This window comes from Coturnix japonica, unplaced genomic scaffold, assembly GCF_054131305.1.
Source record: "Coturnix japonica strain WE unplaced genomic scaffold, WE-NBRP24 Scf049, whole genome shotgun sequence".
NCBI lineage: Eukaryota > Metazoa > Chordata > Aves > Galliformes > Phasianidae > Coturnix > Coturnix japonica.
In genome coordinates this window covers 1,868,417-1,883,297 of record NW_028188952.1, presented here as the reverse complement: position 1 = coordinate 1,883,297, position 14,881 = coordinate 1,868,417, and the positions used below count along the sequence as shown (strand labels likewise).

At 58.4% G+C, this 14,881-nt stretch overlaps 2 protein-coding genes across 10 annotated transcripts in view; one reads left to right on the top strand and one right to left on the bottom strand.

The window, feature by feature from the left end:
* Nucleotides 1-12,621, top strand: part of ZNF385C (zinc finger protein 385C) — a 48,761-nt gene extending 36,140 nt beyond the window's left edge. For 4 of the 8 annotated variants that reach the window (XM_085532625.1, XM_015885645.3, XM_015885646.3 and 1 more), the window contains 7 exons: nt 1,533-1,675; nt 4,746-4,856; nt 6,684-6,843; nt 7,283-7,618; nt 8,739-8,926; nt 9,201-9,314; nt 9,845-12,621. In XM_085532625.1, the coding sequence (XP_085388751.1) occupies nt 1,533-1,675; nt 4,746-4,856; nt 6,684-6,843; nt 7,283-7,618; nt 8,739-8,926; nt 9,201-9,314; nt 9,845-10,066 (1,274 nt within the window). In that variant the 3' untranslated portion in view covers nt 10,067-12,621. Of the gene's footprint in view, nt 1-1,532; nt 1,676-2,923; nt 3,054-4,745; nt 4,857-6,683; nt 6,844-7,282; nt 7,619-8,738; nt 8,927-9,200; nt 9,315-9,844 lie in introns of those variants that run through there. The other 4 variants (XM_015885644.3, XM_085532627.1, XM_085532630.1 and 1 more) reach the window with 3 other exon arrangements.
* Nucleotides 12,556-14,799, bottom strand: NKIRAS2 (NFKB inhibitor interacting Ras like 2). 2 transcript variants are annotated; one of them, XM_015885652.3, is made up of 3 exons: nt 14,541-14,799; nt 14,128-14,369; nt 12,556-13,736 (listed from the first exon to the last, which is right to left on the bottom strand). In XM_015885652.3, the coding sequence occupies exons 1-3, from the start codon at nt 14,632-14,634 to the stop codon at nt 13,497-13,499; spliced, it is 576 nt and encodes a 191-aa protein (XP_015741138.1). In that variant the 5' UTR covers nt 14,635-14,799; the 3' UTR covers nt 12,556-13,496. The 2 variants fall into 2 exon arrangements, with proteins under 2 accessions (XP_015741138.1, XP_015741139.1); XM_015885653.3 differs by having other exon boundaries at nt 14,545-14,799.
* Between the last annotated feature and the right edge of the window lie 82 nt (nt 14,800-14,881).

Genomic DNA, 14,881 nt, shown 5'->3' with positions numbered 1-14,881 from the left:
CTGTTTCTCTCCTGATTTCCTCCCATCCCACCTGTGTCAGCCTTCCGTTTGTGACTGCAGTTTTGCTGAGCTCACTGTCAGCAGCAGATGGGTTCTGCTGGCACCGTGGTGCTGGCGGAGCTGCAGACCCCACTTGCTCCATTGCCTTGGGGCAGAGGCTCCGGATTCGCCCCCCATTGTTGGTCCAGATGTTACATGCAATTCAAGGTGCATTTTAGGACCAGCACAACCAATGCAAAGTGCACAAACAAAGCCAAACAGAACCCCTGTGATCCGTTCTGAATTCCTCCACTGGAAGCGTTGCTGTGGCACAATTGGGGCTGTGTGTGTATTCTGGGGGGGTACGTGGGGGTCGGGTCCTGATCATGGGGCTCTGCATCCCCAGGGATGTGAGGCAGAAGTACCGCTGCGTGGCCCAGAAGGTTAATGATGCATCGCTCAGCTGTTCCCGCTGCCTTTTGCTGCTCCCTCGTTGCTGCTGTTTTATTTCTTTATTTTGGGGCAGTTTCACAGATTTCCCTTCTGGGTGACTCTGGAATTAACTCGATCACTGCACGCCCGATGAAGCAAAATGTGAATTTCCCCCGCAGTCAGGGCTGACTCAGGGGCTGCTCGGCGCAGATGAAGGAGCGGCCGTGTGCGCTGTGCCAGAAAGAGGTCGTTTTTGGCTTCAGGGCTGCAAACGTGGCTCTCAAATCCACAAAATCACCCCAAACTTTGCATGTTGGGTTTTTATTTCAGTGCTCCCCAGCACAGAGCACCCAGAGCTGCTGCAGGATGGTGGGTGGGGGACGCTGCTGTCCCTCTCCTGATGCATCCCCTCCCAGCAGAGCCTTCTGCTCCCCCCGCTGTAAGGGTGGGAGGGCTGAGCACAGAGCTGTGACCCCCAGAGGAGCAAAGCCCCAGAGATGGGGTGGAAAAGGAGCAGGAAATCAGAAAATGAAACCCAGAATTTCTGCCCAGCTGTGAGATGGGCAGCGGGAGGGACAAGGAGCGGGCCTGTGTGAGATGCGAATGGGCTTCTGTGGCTCACAGTGTTCTGAAACCCTTTTTTAATGTATTTAATTCTATTTTATCTTATTCATTTGTTGATGTGTTGACTCCCCCCTACTCCTTAGCCCCATCCCAGCCCATGTTGGGGGGAGGAGGGGGTCAGGGCTGGGAGAAGCCACACAGAAAGCTGCTACCTGGGCACTACCCTCCCCTTCAGGTCCCCCCCATCTGCTGCTCCCCACCGTGTTTTCTTTAAAGCAGAATATTATTAATACCCGCTCTATTTTTACCTGGCAGCCAGAGCTCACAGTGCTGCGGGGGAAGATGCGAGGCAGCCGGCGGAGCTGAGCCTGGGGGAGGCTGCACTGCATGGGGGGGGATTCAGGGGGTTCCACCCAAAACAGCAGCAAAAGGGCAGAGCCGGGGCACCCCAAATCCCACACTGTGCACAGTGGGGGCTGTAACCCCCCCACCCTATTGCAGCACTCAGGTGCTCCCCATGCCCACTTGCACTGACGCTGCTCTCCCTCTGCCCCCAGGTCCCTCTGGACACAGCAGCCCCCTCCTCGCATCGCTGCCGATCCCCGGGCGGCCGCTGCACTCCCCGCTGGACATCAAACACTTCCTGACCTTCCGCCTCAACGGGACGTCCCCACTCAACCTCTTCCCCAACTTCAACACGGTGAGTGCCCGTGGGTGGGGGGCACCGGCTGTGGGGCACCTCCTGCCCTGCACCTCCTGAAGGTCCCTCTTCCAACCCAGACAGGGGATTTCTGGTCTAATTCCAGGGCAGCACAGCTGTGCCTTGTACCCATCTATCCATAGGTGCAAACACAGAGCCAGAGCAGGGTGAGGGGGCAGTGGTAATGACACCCTCCCCCCCCCCCAGCTGGTTCCTGCCCCATCTGCTGCTCTTAGAAAGCAAAATTAAGAAGGTGGTTTGTCTAAACCAAGATGGATGGGGTTTGCTGCTGGGATCGATAGTAATAAAGTAGCTGTGGGGAGCGGTTTGTTGGTTTTGAAATAAATAAAGGGGAAAAAAAGGAGGAAGGGCAGCTCAGGGCTGAGCTGTGTGTGTGTCCCACAGGGCTGTGCTGCGGCTGCACCTTCTGCTTCTTCCCCTTCAGCCCAGTGTGGGGCTGCCCGGCCCCCATCACCTCCCGCACTAATCACTAAATCTCCCCGCCCTTTTGTCAGTGCCCTGAGATTAAACGTGCTCCAAAGGTGCAAATTATCACCGAGATCTTCAAAGTCGGCTGCAGAAATGAAGTACCAGATCTGTGCTGCTGCTGAATGGGGCTCAGACACTTAACTCTTCTAAACCCTTTTGAAACCCCCAGCTCCTCTGCCTCTCCCTGTGCTAACAAGCAGGGGCACGCGAGGGGAGGGCTTTTCCATGCCATTACTGTGGCTGCTCTTTGTGTTCCTGTTTTCAGTCATTGGAGTTGACTTGAAGCATGCCCTGTTCTGCTTGCTGTTCACTTGCCCCCATCTTGGCACACACTCTGCAGAGCTCAGGAAAACCCAAAGAAATTGGAGAATCGCTGCTGGAGCTGCAGAGCTGTGTGGGGCTGAGCCCGGAACCCCACAGGGAGCTGCAAGGGAAGGGGCAGATTGGAGCTGTGTCACAGCCTGAGCTCCGTGCTCAGCCCAGTGCTGCTGGTGCTGCTGGGTCCATGAGGCTCTGCCCGCAGTGCTGGGTAACCTCACCCCTCTGCTGCACAGGGCAGGAGCTGTTTGCATCCGAACGCTGCGCTCTTGGAGCAGGTCACACAGCTCTCATGAACCCAGCAGATGTTTTACTCTGGAGCGAGCAAAGCCTTTCCAAACTGAGCTCTTAAAGCAACAACAGGGGGAAAAAACAACCCGAGCACGATGCAGAAGGCGCATTTCATGCTTGAAAGGCACTTTGCAGCCCTTGCGTTGCTGCAAATCTGCCAGCCCCAGCAGTGCCCTGCAGACAACAGAAGATGCAATCCGAACTGATGCTCCGTCCCCACACGTTCCCGTGCTGACCTCGGCTGGCAGGAAGTTCAGCTCAGAGATCTCTATTTATACCGGTAGGAACATGCAGCGATAAATAAAGTAATCTGAGTCGATGAGGACTGGCTTTAAAGCCAGGATCTCGGTGCTGCAATCAGGCCGTGCCTGCATCCATCTCTGCTCTGCAGAGGGCAGAGATGCGCCCACAGGAGCTGGTAGGAGAGCAGCACCCGGTCACAGGGGGGTCCCTGGGGAGGGGTCTGCTGCTGGTTGGAAATGGCAGATGGTGGAGAGGAGCTGATGGTGTGTTGGTGTTTGTTTGATGGGAAGGACTGAGGCTCTCGGGGGGCAGAGCTGTGGTGCTTTGATGGTGCGGCCCCGGGGCTCCGGTGGCATTTTGGAGATGGTGTTTGCAGTCGTTTGTGGAGAGCAGGGAAGGCCACAGAGCGGCAGTGCCTGGAGGGAGCTGTGGGGAGGGGGAGGCAGAGGTTGGGCTGGTGCTGAGCACTGAGCAGGTGGGAGGAGCAGCACATTTCCGAGCACATGAAGCAAGGAGAGGGGGCTGCAGTGCTCCAATGTGATGGGTTGGACTGAGCAGTCACCCTCCAGTACTGATGCCTGTGGGGTTCCCTCACCTAAACACGCTGCAATGTGGCCACTGGGTGCAGCAACATCTTCACCATCTGCAGACTGCTTCGCTTCACCACCGAACCCCAAATGCCTCTTAATTTATATTCCTGATCAGTGAGCAAAACCTCATAGCAAAGAGGCTCTTCATTAATCACCCGCCTTCACCATTCTGCTCACTTCTGGAATGGAATTTGGGGTCTTGATAATGGCTCTGTTGTCCAGGCATGTGCCTCGAAGACTGATGCACCTGTCTCAGCAACTAAATAGCTCTGCAGAGAAATACGATCGCCTGAAACCCCGGGCTCCACTGACAGCAGGACTCAGATAAGATAATCTTCCTATGCCACAGGGTAGTGGAACAATACTTGCATTATAGATTATAGCCACGCTCGAACAAAGAGCTTATTCTTATTTCCCCCCCTTAATAAATGCATTTTGTTTAAAACAATTATGGCTTCTCGAACAAGTTTGCTGGCTCAATGGAGGAATGATGCTGAGTGCTGGGGAGGGACAGGAGAGGGGGCTGTCAGCACCCGCACACATCAGCCCATTGGCAGCTCCTGCCAGCAGCCCCCACTGCCATGAATGGAAGTGAGGAAAGATGCAGCTCCCAGCAGATCACTGAAGCCGTTCCCCACACACGTGTCCTGCAAAGCACTGGGGCTGCACGGGCAACCGAGGTGCAGAGCAGTTGGTAGCATCATAATGGGACTGCAATGGGCAAAACGTGTGCCTTGTGGGGACAGGGGACCCACGTGGCTCTGCAGGGGCACCCAGTGACACCCAGTGACACCTTATGGCAGCCAGTGACACTCTGTGACACCCAGTAGCTGCCTGTAACACTCTGTGACACCCCAGCTTCCCTCTGCCAGACTTCAGTGGACATTTGGGCCCTTCAGCTCACTGGGGTGTGAAGGGTGGTTTGAAAAGAGACATAGAAAAGTGATGATACAGAGCACCCCATGGAGAGGCCACATGTAAGGTTACAAACATAAGGTCACGTATGTGAAGAGGGGCCACAGAGAGATCTATGGGTCCGGGCCGTGCCTCGTTACATGAAGCCAGGAGCTCCTGGTGAGCACAGCAGAGCAGCACTGCAGGCCCAGTGCCAGCCCACAGCCCGTGCCTTCCCTTTGCAGATGGACCCGGTGCAGAAGGCCGTGATCAGCCACACCTTTGGCGTGCCCGCCCCGCTCAAGAAGAAGCAGTTCATCTCCTGCAACATCTGCCACCTGCGCTTCAACTCTGCAGTAAGTCGGGCTGGGATGCTGGTGGTGTCCCCCTCTGCTCTGCCCCTTCGGTGCATCCCACTGCAGCTCCTTGGAGCTCCCCCTGCCCCCATTCACATTTTAGTCTTCCTGCTGCTCATCGTTTTGTTGGGCTGTGCTCCCTGCTGCCTCACTCCTGGTGTGTGTTTGTGCTCCAGCTGCATTATCAGCTCATGTGGTTTCTATCTGCTCTCCCTGTTCTGGCCTCCCAACACTGATGTACAGGTGGTTTGGGTGGGTTTTTTTCTTCCCTGAATCCTTTTATTCAAAGTAAATCAACCACCTTTAAGAGGAGAGAAAGGAAACATTCATTGATCCCCGCAGTAATGAATTGCGTGCAGCTGATCTTTTGTGGTGAGAACTGATTAAACAGTTGGAAAGGGAATCCTTATTCAGATGCAAGCAGCACCTGGAGGAGAGGTTCACAGCAGCGGCTCAGAGCCCCTGTGTGTGTTAATGGGCCGATTTGGGGACTGAGCTCTGCGCCTGCCGGGCTGACACAGTGAGTAGAGCAGAGCATCTCCATCGTGTGCAGGGCTGGGAATGAGGCAGGGGGGCTCTGAGCGTGGTTCGTCTGCTCGAGCCAGCACTGAGCTCAGCACCCAGAGCTGCTCCCGCTGCACCCAGTGAGAAGCACTGAGCTGCCTCTGAGTTACCCTGCTGTAACCGGAGAGATGTGCACCGTGTGTGGCTGTGCTGCATCAGCAGAGCTCCGCTGCGGGAGCTGCTCTTCCAGCCACACTCAGCTTCTGCCGGCTTAATTATTTTGCTTGGCAACGGAGCGGTGCGGGATGAAGCGGCGCGGGGAGCAGCTTTCCCTCTGGGAGGAGCTCTCCGGTTCCGCGATGTTCCCCGCATCCCCCCGCGCTGCTCGCCCTGACCCCGCACGCCCCGGGGCCGCTCCTGCGCTGCGCTTCCATCGGGCTCCCCCGGCCCGACGTGACGGCCGCTGAGCGCCGCGCAGCGATGCTTGGTGACCTACTTGCGCTGCAGCCCGGCCCCGTCCGACCCGCGTTATCTGATGGAAGTTGATTGTTTTTGCTAATGAGGCTCCGCTCAGCCCATGCGCTTGGATGGGCCTTTTTTCTTTCCCACGTACCCGCGCCGCCCGGCTCCCAGCCACCATTTTTCTGCCCTTGGGATGTGGGGGGCAACGCTGCTCCCCCAGCGCTGGGAGCAAACAGCAATAGTGTCTTAATTCACATTGGATTTAGCTTCCATAAATCGCCCGACTGTTTTCGGTGACAATGCAGCATTGTCTGTGGCTGCTCAGTACACCGATGCGTGGGCTCCTCTTTTGTGGATGTTTTTATCTGCTCCATGCAGGCGTGGACCCATCGATGTGCATTTCATTATTCAACGTTCTCTGGGAGAAAGGAGCCCATGAATGTAAATTGCATGTGAGCTGCCCGCCGGGTGACAATGGGAGCTGAGTCCTCCCCACCGATGTGTTTTTCAGTTTTATTTTTGCAGCTTGCCATGCATTACGTGTTTCTGAAGCCGTACGTTCATCTGAAGGCTTCTGTCAGCAGTGGCTTGGTGCATTCAATCACAGCGGGATCCTTATCTCAGCCTTGCAGTGCAGCGCTGCCTCAGCACAGTGATACCTCGGTCTGAGTGCACACATGTGCAGAGCTGTCCTGTGAGGGGGGAAAAGCAGCTCTGTGCCTCACCCTGCCAAGTGTGTCACCTCCGGGGTGGATGGCACTGGGATGTGTGCTGCACAGCCAGCCACATCTGAGCTGCCCCTACACCCACCTGCCCATCTGCCCATCCTTAGCACTGATGCAGTGTCTGTGTCCCCTGCAGAACCAGGCAGAGGCCCACTACAAAGGCCACAAACACGCCCGGAGGCTGAAAGCCATCGAGGCCATGAAGAGCAAGCAGAAGGCAGCGGGGGCTGTGGGCAGGGACAGCACGGCCGACTTCACCCCCGGCCTGGAGGGTGATGAGGATCCCAGCAGTGCAGGTACGAGCAGGGCTGTAGCCCCAATGTGCAGCACACACGGTGTGAGGAGCACCCTGAGCCCTTGGCTGGGGTGTGTGGGTGGGATCCCGTCCTGCTGCCAGCCCCGGGGGCTTTGCTGTGCAGCGCTGTAGTGTTTTCCCAGCGTTTGGCCTTCCTGGCTGATGTTTATAAACACAGATAATGGCTGTGAAAACAAAGTGTTCTATACCCGACTGTGGAGTCTGCAGGTGCCGTCGCGCACCCTCAGGGCTGAGCACAGCTGCAATGAGTTGCAGATAAAAGCTGTGATAGAGCAGCAGAGCAGAACCCCACCCGGAGCAGAGAAGAGCTCCTGGGCCAGGCTCGGGGCTGCTCTCTGAAATCCCCATTCAGGACGAGTGGAGCTTTTGCCCTCGGCTGATTGATTTCTCCTCCCCGTTTTTCCCTCCCTTCCCTCCAGTTCCCCCCAGCGACCCCAGGGAGGCGGATGGTGACGGCCCCGACGTGGCGCTGCCGCCCGGCTCCGAGCAGCCGCCCGCAGAGACACCGGGCAGCGCCGCCCCGCTGGGCTCCCCGCCGCCCTCCGAGCCGTCCGAGGCCGCGTCCGACGCCGCCAGCGTCACCTCCTCGGCCGCGCACGGGCCGGAGGCGCAGGCGGCCGAGTCGGGCAGCAGCAGCAGCAGCAGCTCAGCGCCCGACAGCGAGAAGGAGGGTAGGAAGGGCAAACAGCACCTGTACTGCCCCACCTGCAAGGTGACCGTCAACTCGCTGTCCCAGCTGGAGGCTCACAACACGGGTAAGGGCAGTGCCTGGGGACGGGATCCACGCAGAGCCACGCGGCCTTGCGAGTTAATGAGTGTTGCTTTAATTAAAAAGGGTTAATTAAGGTGGCTTGCAAACGTAAGCTGTGGTGTTTTACCTGTGCTGCGGCTTAAGGAGTGAATTCCAGCAAGATCGAAAGCTCCCTCATTGTTCGTGCAGCTCAATTAAAGACCTTTCCAGATAGATTTATTTAAGCTTTTGGAGGCCACTTTGTATTCTGTTGCAGTGCAGCTCTAACCTGACAGCACTGGCGGTGTCAGGATGTGCCCGGAGCAGCCCGTTGCTGGGCGGCCTTTTGGGAGCCACCTGGGGAAGTGAATGAGCCCCACAGCGCGGCTCCCCCCGGCCGAGCCCCCCAGCGTCTCCCAGAGCCCCCCAGCTCGCTGTGCCGCAGTCTCTGCCGCGTTGGCTCCACGTGCCCGCGATGCTTAGCCCGAGCAGCCCTGATCCTAAAGGGGGGAGCCCCCCCCCGTCGCAGCGGGATCTGGGAGCCAGCAGCCCCCGCCCCAGGGCTTAGCTGCAAACGTGTCCTTTGGCTTTTGTCAGCTCTGGTTACAAAGACGGGCGCTGATTTGGGGAAGAAGAACAAACAAACAAAATGTTCACAGGCTGCCGCTCCGGGTGTCACGCAGCGCTGAGCTGCGGCTCCTGCTTAACGCCTTACAAAATAGAAGGAATTAGCGGGGGGTTGAATTACGTGCCCACCCCCAGCCCTCGCTGGGAAGGGGCAGACGCAGCGCTCCGTCCCCAGGTGTGTGGGATTTGGGGCTCTCCTTCCCTGCCCCCCGTGGCCCCACTGAGCTATTCCCAGCTCTGTGCCGGCACTGCTCTGACCTTGGGCTCGGTGCAGATGCTGTGCTAATGCCCGGGGATGGAGGCGGCTCCAGGACAAGCTGAAAATAGCCATTTCTCCAAAGGTCTGAGTGTGGAAGGGGGGGGGGGAACATCTCTGGGAGCAGAGGGTTTGTGGTCTGGAGGTTGGCAGGGGCTGGGAAGGGGCTGCTGCATCCCAGCATGGGTTGGGATGTTGGGGTGGGGTGTTGCTGCAGAGGGACCGAGGGTTTGGTGTTTGCTGAGCGTCTCCCCATGCCCAGGTGCCAAGCACAAGTCCATGCTGGAAGGACACAGCGCCCAGCTGCGGCGCGGCCGGGGGAAGCTGCTGGCCCGAGCAGGACACAAAGCCAAGAGAATCGGCAACAAGGGCAGCATCAACATCCAGAACAAGGCGTTCCACTGCCAAGTGTGTGAGATCTATGTGAACTCGGAGACCCAACTCAAACAGGTAACGGCACCGAGCCTCAGGTGTGTGGAAATGCAGAGCCCTCTGCAAAGGGGCTTCAGTGTGCATCCATCAGCACGATGCCATGGGAGAGGAGCATCTTGGGTTTGACGGGACTCATCCCTTTGAAATCCCTCCCTTAAGCCAAGGGGAATGTGTGTGTGTTTGCCATAGTCCTGTGGGTTTTCCCTGCTGTGGGGATAACACAGGTTTGGTGGGGGTTAGAGGCACCGGCTGTGCCTGTGGTGCCCATCGCTTGGCCCTTGTCCTCTTGCAGCACATGAGCAGCCGGCGGCACAAAGACAGGTTGGCCGGGAAGCCACCAAAGCCCAAGTACAGCCCCTACAACAAGCTGCAGAAGAATGCTGCCCTCGCAGTGAGTATTCTCAAGGTATCTGTCTCCCAGCAAATCACCCCCCCTGCTGGCTGGCTGCGACACCCAACTGCATGACACATCATCTGCAATAAGACACACTGTTCTCAAAGCCTCCGTTCCTTGCACCCCACGGATCCCTTTGGGGGAGGACCTGGAGCTGGTTTTCCTTTGTGTGAAGGAAAGCACAGGGAGAGCTCAGCCCTCTGGCAGCAGCGCTCTGAGCAGCTGCAGCATTTGGGGTCCTTCCACCTGGCTCACATTTGGCAGCAGGCAGCTGTGCTGTTTGAGTGCCTGGGGTTGGCACGGTTCTGCTGAACCAGACCCAAACGTTTATCTGCACAGACCTGAGCCTCCCTGCCTGGTCTGGTGGAGAGCTGGCAGAAATACCAGCCCAGGTGCCGGGGAAGCAGCGGGTGGGGGGAGCTGGGGCAGGGTGTGGGGCTGGGGGCTCACGGTGCTGGGGATGGGCTCTGTGTTTGCTGCAGACACCGCAGGGCTGCTCTGAGCTGTTGCAGCCCTCACGCCGCCTCCTCTCCCTCCTGCAGTCCAAGCTGGCTCTGCAGAAGCACCTCACCAAAACGCTGGCAACGCGCTTCCTGCCCAGCCCGCTCACCACGGCGGTGTGTGCCATGCCTGGGCCCCTCGCCCTGCGCCCAGCTGCTGCCACCACGCTCTTCCAAGCCCCGATCCTCGGACCAGCCCTATTCCGAACGCCGCCAGCCCAAATCCGCACCACGCCGGGCCCCATCGTCTTCGCACCCTATTAGAGCCGCTCGCCATGGGGCTGCACAGGGCACTGACTGCTCTCCTGGCTGATGGGAAACCGTAGCAGTAGGCATCGACCCAGGCTTCCCCTTTGCTTCCAGCTGGCTCCTTTTGGTGTGCAACGCTCCGTCAGAGCCCAGCCAGCCCCACTGTGGCCCCCCCTGCTGCTCCCCCTGCCCATGACGGCCCCTCAATGGTTGGGCCCTGTGGGGTGAGGATGGTGCCGGAGCCACCAGGACCTTGCTGTGCTTCTTGTCTGCCTCCCAGTTCCCAGACTGGGAGGAGAGGAGCCGGCTGGTCCCTCAGGGATGGAGCAGCCCTGATCTCTGCTGGTTTCATCTGTCCCACGCCAAAGAGCTGTTGGCCGTGCTGGTCACATCCTCACTCTGAGAGCAATAGGCAAGGCCTGGGACTCACTGCTCTGCCCTCTGAAAGCACACAGCCTTTCTCCCAGGCACCCCGAGAAGCACAGAAACTGGGCACAGGCTCTGCTCCCATCTGGTTTGCACTCCCTGAGGTGGGAAGGAGGGGACACTGCTCTGAGCCCTGTTTGCCTCAATCCCACCCCCGGGGGGACAATCCTGCCCCTACCTCAGGGGAGATGCTGTGAGGCTGTGTGAATGTCCCCAAAGCACTTTTGGTTCTCCAGAGGAAGGCACCGTCGTTGCTTGCCGTCTCACCCCATCCCCATTGGAGCTTCCAAGGAGTTTGTGACTCCACCAAGCGAAGGCACCACCCCGGCAGCCCAGACAATCAGGGAGGATGGAGCAGGCGCTGCCAGCCTCCCTCAGATGCTCTTTTCACTGTGCTCAGAAGGCCCAGCGAGGACCTGGTCTGAAAACTGAACACGCAGCTCTCTGCGTTCCCAGCGCTGCTGTAAATAGAAACCCGCAGGAAAGTCGCGACCCAAATGGACCTGATACTGGAGTGACGACCCACCCTGATCTATGCAATCCCATGGGAGCAGCTGGCTTGGCGTTTGCTGTCTACGTTTTTGGTGCTCGGTCTGTAGGGCTGGGAGTGTTGTTTGGAGCAGATATAGGACACAAAGCAACACTCAGCTCCGTGCAGGTGGTTCCTCTGCCGTGCTGTCCTCTCCCATCCCCAGGCCGGGTGCTGGCTCAGACACCTCTGCAGCATCCCGGCACGAGGTCGTGTTCTTGCCCAGCCCTTGGGATGAGGTGGTTTTGCACATGTGGGAATCCACACGCACAAGCGCACATACCTGACATCATGGCCATAAGCAACACTTGGATTTCAGGAGGATTTTGCCCAGCGTGCACCACCGATGCTCAGGATGAGGTCTTGGAGGTGTACGGGGACCTGCTGCCATGTAATGCTTCTGTTCCCAGAGCTGGGAACCTCGGGTGACAGCAGGGACTGCTGCATGGAGGGAGCAGCTCCCACATCTGGAGGGCACTCTGCTCTCACCATGGGCCGTGCTGACCCATGGAGTGCTGCTGCTGTGTTCCCCATGCAGAAGAGTATGAAGAAGCATCTGGGTATGGATTTATCTGCTCAGGGCATCTCCCTCTACCTCAGGGGGGGAAGGGGAGGGAAGGCACCAGGTGTTGGGGGGGGGGGATCACCTATGGAAAGATCAGAGTAGACACAAGGTCCTGAGGTGGTGGGGAGACTTAAGAGAGCAGGCTGAGGGTAGAAGGGTACTGCTGCAGTGGCCTAATCAGGGACATGGAGTGGGGCCCACCAGCCTTGGGATCACGTGTGGCCCAGACCAAGAGACAACCCCAGATCCACCAGGACAGGACCCTGTGCTGGTCGGGGCCCCCACAGGAGGATGTGGCTCTGACAGCATCTCAGTGCTGAGCAGCCTGCAGCCATCCAGGCCCTCACTGTACCACTCTCACTGTGCTCTTCTCCAGGCCTCCTCCCAGCTCTGGCTGCAGCAGAGGGCAGCATATCTCCTCCTGCACGCACACAGCAGCCCCGGAGCACAGGGAGAGGCAGCTGTGGCCGTGCTGCAGCCTGCAGGAGCAGCTGGGCACCACTGGGTTGTTTCCCCTGCGTTTTGTTCTAAAAAGCCTGTGCTGGAGCCAGCAGCGGCTGCTCCTGTCAACCCTCCTCCAGTGGAGTCCTGATACACTCCCACACTCGGCACTTTAACCCTTGAAAGCCATTCCTTCTAATAACAATAATACTGCAATGAGCTGCGTAAGAACATCCTGCCTCTGTCGCATCCCCTTCGCCTCCAGGGACCCCACCCTGCTCCCATGCAATCCAAAGCATTTACTGCCTTTGACTTAGCATATGCTGTACTAGATAGTAGGGCATAGTCCATAGCGCTCAGTAAGGCGTGCCCCTCTGTAAATAACCTTGGAGTGATGTGAACAGTTTGATTCCAAGAAAACAAAAAAAAAACCTACAAAAAATGGAATAACAGACTGTAGGGACTTGGCCAGTACCCCCCTGTAATGTTCACTGTATATTTTTGATGTACTATAACTGTTGGGGAAAAAAAAAAAGGAAAATATTTTGATAATCGAATCTCATCGCTTTATTGTGTTACTCAGTAAATAAAAGGAACAAGTATAAACAAGCCAGGGCTTTCTCATCATTTTTTTGCCTAGATCCAGACTTGCCAAAGGGAAGTTGCATGTTGCTGGGCAGAACTGGGACAGCATCCTTTTGTCTTGTGGTGGTTCTGAGGCATCACAACTGCAGGGTGTTGAGAGCTGCCCCCGTGTGTGCATGGACCCAGCACAACCCCACATCTCCCAGGTGAGGGATGGATCTGCCCTCAGCAAAGGAGCACTGCAGTGTGCTGTGAGGTGTGGGGGCTGAGCCTGCCCTTGGTAACAGCACCTGGCCCTGCTCTGCACTGTGCATCTCCTGGGGCAGGAGCCTCAGCTGGACCAGGGACTGAATATTCCTGCATGTCAAGGTGCAGAGGACACGGCCAGGTAAGGAGCAACCTGCTGAGACAAAGCTGCAGCACCACAGAGCTGGGGTAGGACAAGGAGACTGGGGAGGAACAGCCCTCAAATGGGTTCTTCTCACGTTGGATCAGTACAAAAGAGAGCAGCTCTTGAGAGGGGAAATCTATGGCCTGGTTGTGCCCAGATGTGAAGCTGACCCCAGGCTGTTGGCCAGCCTTGTGCTGGGTCTCAGGGGCAGCACGAAGCCCCCAGGTGTCAGCCTGAGTCCTTGGAGCAGAGGGTGCACCTGGCAAATCCTGGCTTTCCTGTTGCACCTTAAACATTGGCAGGGCCTGGGCAGTGAGAACAGCTCTTGTGTTGGTACAGGGAGATGGGTCACCTCTCTCCTCCTCAAAGACCAGCCCCAGGAGCCCACTCCTCGTGCCACCGGGCATCCTGCAGGCTCCATAGCACCAAACAGGCTCAGCAGGAGGGACGTGCAAGGGAAGGAGAGAGGTGAGGGCCAGGAGGTGGCACTGGAAGAGCACAATGAGGCTCAGCCATCCACAGACCCGCTGCCCTTGTTCTTGCGGCTCAGGGGAAAAGCAGACTTGCTTTGTGGCTGCGTCATCTTACTGGCCAGGTAGATGAAGGGCTCGATCAAGGTACGGCGGTCAGCAACAGACACCTCCCACAGCTTCACCTTCTCGCCCTTGGCCCAGTGCTGGGCTGCGTCGTGGTCCACCCGGCGCTGCTCCTGCAGGTCACATTTATTGCCCAACACCACAATAGTGACCTGTTAAAATACAGGGGAGAAGAAACCCCTGTTGGTTCAGCGCCAGGCCGTGCCCAACACAGAATCCCCCCTTTCCTTTCCTAGTGCATCCTTTGGGCAGTTTCACCCTCCTGTTTGGGTTTGATTCAAACCAGCCCCAAAATAGAAGGGCCCACTGATGTGTAGCACTGCAGGACCCTGCCACTGTGCAGCTGAGCTCTCAGTTAATGCCAATAAGACCAACAGCCCCCAAGGAGCAGCCAAAGGAGCCACGGAATCACAGGGCAAACAGCCGCCCACAGCAGCAGCCCATTAATGCTCAGAGCCCCTCGGAGCAGCACCCCGTGTCTGTAGGGAGGCTCCGCGGGTGGGTCCCAAGGCCCAGCAGCTCCCCCCGCCCCGCAGCGCTCACCTCCTTCTTGTCTTTGCACTTGTCGATCTCCTTCTTGAGGAGCTCCACCCGCTTGAAGGACTCCTTGCTGTCGGTGCTGTACACCAGCACGTAGCCGTCGGTGCAGGAGAAGCAATGCTTGGGCAGCTCCAGGCCGTCCCGCAGCCCACGCGTGTCGTAGAAACGCACCTGCTCGCGAACGCCGCGGTCGGTCTCGATGGAGCCCACGTAAATGTCCTCCTGGGTCTCGATCATCTCGGAGCCTGCGGGGCGGGCAGGGGGGCACGGGGGGATATGGGGGTCATGGGGGGGATATGGGGGTCATGGGGGGATATAGGGGTCATGGGGGGGATATAAGGGTCACGGGGGGGATATGGGGGTCCCGGGGGGGATATGGGGGTCCCGGGGGGCTGTGGGGTCCCCCCGGCACGCACCGACCACGTGGTTGCCGTAGAGCAGCTGCTCCAGGATGGCGGTTTTGCCCACGGCGGCCTGTCCGCACACCACCACCTTGCAGCTCTTCCCCATCGCCGCTCCGGGACCGAACCGCGGGATCCGCGCAGGGAACGGCACCGGGGCGGCACCGCGTGGGGATCCGTCACGGGACGGGGATGGTCGGGGGGATCGGGGGGAGATCGGGGATCACGGACCGTGGATCACGGACCGGCTCCGCCCGGTATCGCCGTGTCCCGCAGCGCCCCCCAGCGGCCGCACGCGGTATCGCAGCTCCCCGCGGTCCCGCCCCGCTCCCGGCAGCCCGCGCCGCCGTCCCGGG